Here is a 7,321-nt window from a genome sequence, read left to right on the forward strand (position 1 = left end):
CACCAAACTAGTTCAAATTGTAGAGATTCTTATCCATAGAGCTCAAGGCTCTTAATAAGAGATCAAAAGCTTGTGAACAAGCTCCAAATAGACACAAGTATGGGTTGCTCAACTTGAATATGAAATTTGGCCAAGGAAGCTTGTAGAATGTTCTTTCTCTTGCTTTGTCCTTGGCATTAGAGCTTTCCCAATGCTTCCAACAAACAAGCCCATGATTCTTGTCAACGCTAGGCATGAAGTGTGGTTCATTTTCATCCGTAGACTTCCACTTACCAACTTCTTCTTCAATCTCCGTGATGATGATAGCATTTTGATTTTTCAATCCTTCCAAGGTGGAAGGAGAATTTTCATGGCATTGATAATCGAGTTCCTTAGAAGTTGTCATTGTGAGTGCCAAACCTTCACGAGTGGCTTCACGAGCAATCTAGTGCCAAACCTTCACGAGTGGCTTCACGAGCAATCTTCTCTTTGAGCTTTTTCACCAAGTAGCTCTTGTATGATACTTTGGCCTTTTGAAGAAGGTCCACCATATCCTCTTCAATGATCATTGGCTCCATCATAGGTGTCAAGTGGTCTTCATGAGGAATAGGGGAAGGACGTTCTTCTTCATGATAGGGTATCTCTAATGTCTCAAGGATAGGCTCCTCAAGCAAGGTGATATTACGAGTCCATCTCCTAGGCTCATCATCATTGTTGCTATCTTCATACGAATCATAGATGGGGGCTTCATTTAACTCTTTCTCCAATGTCTCAACATTCACTTCAAAGGACACACCCTCATACTCACAAAGGCTAAGAGTATTTGGCTTACTCAACCTCATGTCTTCCTTATCAAACACAACACTTTCATATTCACAAGAGCTCAAGGAGATTGGCCCTTCCCATTCTTCGCCTTTCATGTCAAAAGTTACTACTTCAAATTCGCATTCATGCTCAATGTCCAAAGAACGGTGGGGAGTGATTGCTTGGGATTCTTTCATTTGGGCAATTTGAATCACCAATTCCTCACCTTGGGCAACAATGCCTTGAAGGACATTATCCCTCTTTTGGCTCTCTTCTAGCATTTGTTTGAAGAAGTTTTGTTGATCTCCCATCATTTGGAGAATCACATTTTGAATGGGTTCATCTTCTTGTTGTGGGTAAGTGTAAAGGTGGTTTTATTGTGGCAATTGAAGCTCATTATGGAATGGGTATTGGGTGGGTAGTTGTTGATATTGGATGTTGTGATTTTGGTGGGCAAAGTTGGGGTAGTAGTTAGGATTTTCATTATATGAGTTGTAAGGTAGGTTTGTGTTGACTTGCTTCTCAAACTCCCCATACCCATAATCATACTTAAAAGATCCACCACATACTCCATATATCAAGTCTTGAGTCGTCATAACTAAGACAAGAAAACAACTACAAGCATGAAAACTACACAAAAACGGTAAGAACAATCCTTGAGGAACAAGTTCCTCAAGGTGAAAGCAAAATCAAAATAGACAAACAAGTAAGAACTTAATCACATAGCACCGTCCCCGGCAACGGCGCCATTTTGATGGGACAAGAGTTGGTCGTCACACATCCAATCAAATACATTTATAATACTCAACAAACAACTAGTTAGCGGTAAGTCGAGGTCGATCCATGGGACGGTGTGCTTTGGGTTCTAAGTCTATCTATCTCAATTTATGCTAGTGTCACAATTTGTTTGGGTTTGTAGTTGTGTCTAGACTAATGCAAGCAATATAATAAACCAAGCAATAAAAGAAGGATGTAAACAATTAATTAAAGATGCTAGGATATCATGGGGACATAGGGGGTTCATGGTGTTGATTATACAAACATGTTTACAATTATAAGCAAGCAATTAATGTTGCGGAGGAACCGAGTTAGTTTATATCTTACGGTTCTTAGGAAGAGTTGGGTCCCGGAGCCGAATCGATTAGATTGTACAACACCTACAAGTCGACTTACTTTCCTCCTAATCAACTTCTATGCATGGTCTAACAAGACTCGAGTTGGTTTATATCTTACAAGTCAAGTTGAGTAGATAAGAGATGGTTGTAAATGCACGGATTCATAGGCTTAGCATTTCATCAAACATAACATGTGCATAAAGTTGACATCACAACAAGCAAGCAATTTAATCATGTGAACATATTAGATTAAGCATGGATCAATCCCATGTTGGTTTCTCCTAGTTACCCACTAATCCTAGCTAAAAGACTACTCACTCATTATCATGGGAAACATGTCATTAATGGTGTCAAACATCACAACAAGTATAAACATGATAATAGAATGAAGAAATGAACAATAAAGATTAAAGAGTAAAGGAATTGTACCAAACTTGAGATGATCCAAATAATAAAGCAAAGAATAATAGAAGAAACTTGATTGATTGATGAAGGGTTGTCAATCCTCCAATAATAACCCAATAATCTTCAATTACCCAATAATAAACTTGAATAATAAACTTGAACAATAATTAAGGAGAGATTAATGTGAGATTTGTGGAAAGATTAAAGAGTAATCTATTCTAATCTACTCCTAATCTAATCTAAAGAAGGATTTGTTTCTATCTCCAAGAGATCTCTTTCTCCCCCCCTTTGATTATTACAAATGGGGTATTTATAGTAGGGATTCATTAGGTTAACTAAGGCTAAATTAGTAATTACACTTTTGAGTTTAGAGCAGGGAAACGCCGGTATTTTTGGAAGGATGGGCATCTTTCACGGAGAAAGAAAAAGGCGAAAGCTGTTGTAAGGGAATCCGGGCGTCCAAGGAGGAAGCTGGGCGGATTGTTGAGGTGGTGCCCGGGCGTCTTCGTGGGAATCCGCTCGGATTCTTTGGGGAAATCCGGGCGTCTTCGTGGGTGGGACGCACGGGTTGTTAGTGCAGGACGGGCGTCTTGTGGGAAACCCGCTCGTATTCTGTCACAGCATTCTTTTTCTTTACTTCTTTTTATTCTTGCACGATTGGTCTTTAGTTCTCGCTTCCTCTCCATACTAGTCCATCAAATATCGTCAAATAGCTTCCGAATACGCACGAAAGACGGGAATTTCCGCCTTGTTATCTTCTTTCCTACAAAACATATGAAATGCGATAGAAAAGCAAATAGGAAGGTTTTGACGGATAAAGCCTTTTAAATATCTGGGAGTGCCCATACAGCCAGGGAAAATGAGTAAGAAGGATTGTCAATGCCTGATAGAAAAAATGGTGACAAAAATAAGGAGCCTGGGAGCAAAGAAGCTATCTTATGCAGGAAGAGTGGTTTTAATAAACTCAGTCCTTAACACCCTGTACAATTATTGGGCTGCCATGTTCATTATCCCAAAGAGTGTGATCAAAAGAGTAGAGTCTATATGCAGGAATTTTCTATGGAGCAGTTCATCTGAATACCACAGGGTTCCTTTGATTGGATGGGATAGAGTAACTCTGCCAAAGGGAGAAGGAGGTTTGGGTATTAAACGAGCAGAGATGTGGAATGTTGCATCAGTGGGCAAATTAGTGAACTGGTTGTATATAAAGCCTGATAGGCTTTGGATCAGATGGGTGGCTAGTGTGTATTTAAAAGGAGTTGACTGGCATGACTATACTCCTGGCAATGACACTCCCTGGACCTGGAAGAGCATCTGCAAGGTGAAGGAAAAGTTTAAGAATGGCTATCATGATAATATATGGATCTCTTCGAACAAGGGATACTCTATCAGTAATGGTTATGAATGGTTGTTGGGTCAGTACCCCAAAACTACCTGGTCTACTCTTGTTTGGAACAATTGGAACATCCCAAAACACTCTATGGTTGCTTGGATGATTATGCAAGATGGACTAAACCTGAAAACCAAGCTACATGCTATTGGTTTGTGCCCGATGAGGATTTGTATCTTATGTGGGGAACAGCCTGAGACTAGTAATCATTTATTCTCAGAATGCAGGTTCACGAGTAAGGTGAAGGATAGAATTGCAGAATGGATAGGTAAGCCAATGCCTGATCATAATGCATTAATTCTATCTGCAAACAAGAACAGAATGCAATGGAAGGCCTTTGCGTGTGTCCAAGTAGCCTTTTGGTATGTCATTTGGTTTCAAAGAAACAGTGCAAGACATCAGTTGTGTGTTCAGAGACCTGACATGGTAGCACAGCAGTTGAAGCAGCTTATTCAGAAGAGAGTACGTAGCAAAATGGGTAACATAGGGAGCAATAGTGCCATTGATTGGCAGGCAAGCGTTGGATTTGTATGCTAGAATTGTCTTAGTTGAGATTCGAACTTTGGTCGTGTATGTATGATTGATTTTTGATATATTAATATACTCACATTTCACCTAAAAAAAAAGGTTTTGACGGATAAAATGGCCATAGAATGTTATAATAGTATGCAAAATAGGCTCAATTAGGGGACTAAATGTGTGTAAATAATGTTCACATCAACCGCACCGCTTACAAGACACCAATTGGTATGTCCCCGTACCAACTCATTTATGGAAAGGCATGTCACCTTCCTTTGGAAGTGGAACATAGAGCCTATTAGGCCATCAAATCTTTCAATCAAAGCATAGATGATGCGGCCCTGCATCGGAAGCTTCAACTTCAAGAAATTGAAGAAATCTGTCTTGACTCTTATGATAATGCCGCCATATACAAAGAGAAAGCCAGAATATGGCATGATCGAATGATAAGTCGGCGGGTTTTCAAAGAAGGCACCAAGGTTCTTGTTTTTCAAAACCGGTTAAAGTTGTTCTCCGGGAAGCTAAGATCAAGGTGGGTTGGACCGTTCATTGTGAGAAAAGTCCACCCTCATGGAGCAGTCGAAGTTGAGAACCCAAGCACGGGAAAGATAATTAAAGTGAATGGACAACGACTTAAAGAGTATCATGAAGGCATGGAACCACAAATCGTTGAACAAGTCAATTTGGAAGACCCCATTTACCATGCATAATCATGCGAAGCACTAAGTCGAGCCATCGACGTTAAACATACGACAACCTTTGTAAATATTCTCTCTTTTTAGCATAGAATTTACCGCTTTCTTTTTAATTTATTCACTTTTAACATGTTTTAGAAGCATCAATATTGGAATCTTTTGATAGTTTGTTGAAGTGTTTGAAGGGAGTCGGATGAAATTCCTTGGGAAGCGTGCTAAAAGTCGTAATGGAAGGTGAAATGACTCGGGACACCATCTACACGAGTCAAATGAAGGGAAAGCACAAAAAGAAGGCCAAAAATCCCAACAAGGAAAAAGTTGAAAGATGGCATTTTACACGACATCCAGCAGAAAGCGCAGCCTGCGCACATAAATTGCGCAGCCTGCGCAGTTAGCAGTTACGGGATCCAAAAAAAATGCCTATTTACAAAAAAATCCACTTTCCCTTCTTCATTTTTTTCGACACCTTCAACCTCCAACTTCACCAAAACCATCCCAAACCCCATCACACTACACCAAACCTTCAACAAACTCCTTTTCCATCATCAAATGCATCTCTCAACCCAACATAACACATTCAAACACTCACTTTGCCCTTCAAAAAGCTGATTTTCCCCAAATTTCGTCCCAAACCCTAACTTTCCAAGCTTTGGATTCAAGTTCTTTTCAGAGATTCCTGGGTCATTTGGAGCATTCTTGGAGGGGTGTTTGCATTATACTTCGATCACCTAGCATTTTAAGTGGATTCGGGGAGGTATAACAACTTTTCCAATCTTTCTCTTTACTTACTTAGCTATAATCCGAAATTTGATGTTTCTTCATTGAAATTTTGGATTTTAATGGTTGATTGTAGTCTATAATTGCTGGGATAAACTTATTTTCTGAGAAAGGGGAAAGGTATTCAACAAACATCACACAATTCTACCTTCTTGAGTTAGTGCATAGAAGGTGTTTGTTGAATTGCCTCAAAGAGAGCAAAATCGTTTTGAGTGTTTTTGTTGGTATATTTGTACTCTTGCTTGCTAGGTACCATGGTGTTTGGCAAAAGGAAAACTCAACAAGGGGAGGGAAGTGCCCCCAAAGTGTTCAATGGGGATGAGGGACTCAATGCCGAACAAAAGAAAATTTTTCGAAAACTTGAAAAAGACAATTCCGTTCCCATCACAAAATTCCTTCACCGTGAAACCCTTCAAAGCCTAGGAATAGAGGAACTCACCTTCCAACTCTTGAGTCGAGTGGGGTTAGAATAATACATGGACCTTTATGATGACACTTACCGATCTTTCACATATGAATTCTTGTCCACCATCTCAAAAACGGGGGAGGGAGCAAATGAGAGAGTGAATTTCCGGCTTCATAAAGTGTGGCACTCCATTTCTTTTGATGAGGTGAGAGAGGTTCTACGAATCACAAAAAGGCCTTCCCCGGTTAACCCACCCAAGGGCAAGCTAAATGAAGTGTGGTGTCATCTCACGGGGAGACAAGCACAAGATCATAACGACAAACTTTCCGCCATCACCAACCCCGTGATCCGTATTTTAACAAGGAGTTTGGCTTGTTGGTTCTTCTCCATGGGAGAGCCAACAAAAGTTAGTGACGCGGTGAGGGAGTGCATTTGGACCATGCTCCCGGAGGGGGATGGTGTGCCGGATTGGGCAAGACTTTTTGTTGATTCTTGTTTAAAGCATAGGAGGAGGAAGGGAGGTAACATCACTGGTGGGGGTTTAATCACCCTCTTTGTGGAAAAATATATGGGATCAACTTCGGATGACCAACTCCCCGTTTGGGGAAATCATTTTTACAATGCCCAAGGAGTTGAGGAAACACACATGATCAAAGTCCTAGATGCCATCAATTTTCGATGCAATTGGTTGGGAGTGGGGAAAACTCCTTACATGAGTCTACCAAAGGATGGCCCGATTCCTCATGGTACCCATGCCATTCATTTCTATTGCCCGGCCGACACACAAGAGCAAAGGGTACAAAGGAGAAGGCTAGCCACACCCTCGGTTGTCCATCTTGATAGTGAAGAGGAGAGGGAGATATGGAACATGGAGCGTGACCCACCCATTCAAGACACACCAATGTTTGAGGCGGGGGGAAGCTCTAATCCACCAATCGCCCCATGGCAACAACAAATGTTTGAGTACTTCACCGAGACCTGAGGGACTTTGGAGGCGATTAGCGGGAGAGTTGATAGCTCTCATGCTTGGCAACAACAACAAGCGCCAAGACTTGAGAGTTTAGATCAATGGAGGGTAGCTAGCATGGAGCACCAAAGATTGAGTGCGGAGGCCGAGAGGGCCCAAATGAAGATGCTTCAAGAGATGGCCAAAAGGCAAGGTGAGACCTTTGCTTGGCAACAACAACTAGCCAAGCAAATGGAAGAGAATCAAACTATGTGGAGGTCCCAA

General features: G+C 41.1%; 1 protein-coding gene across 1 annotated transcript; it reads left to right on the plus strand.

Annotated features, from left to right (window-relative positions):
- The first annotated feature begins 3,198 nt into the window (after positions 1-3,198).
- LOC141651775 (uncharacterized) lies at positions 3,199-4,230 on the plus strand. The gene has a single exon (XM_074459473.1). It carries the CDS (start codon positions 3,199-3,201, stop codon positions 4,228-4,230), a length of 1,032 nt encoding a protein of 343 aa, XP_074315574.1.
- The last annotated feature ends 3,091 nt before the right edge of the window (positions 4,231-7,321 follow it).

Source organism: Silene latifolia, chromosome 4 (assembly GCF_048544455.1).
Source record: "Silene latifolia isolate original U9 population chromosome 4, ASM4854445v1, whole genome shotgun sequence".
Lineage (NCBI taxonomy): Eukaryota > Viridiplantae > Streptophyta > Magnoliopsida > Caryophyllales > Caryophyllaceae > Silene > Silene latifolia.

Bases quoted from the DNA above. Each gene is read 5' to 3' on its own strand.
- LOC141651775 (XM_074459473.1), top strand. From the start codon at position 3,199: ATGGTGACAAAAATAAGGAGCCTGGGAGCAAAGAAGCTATCTTATGCA.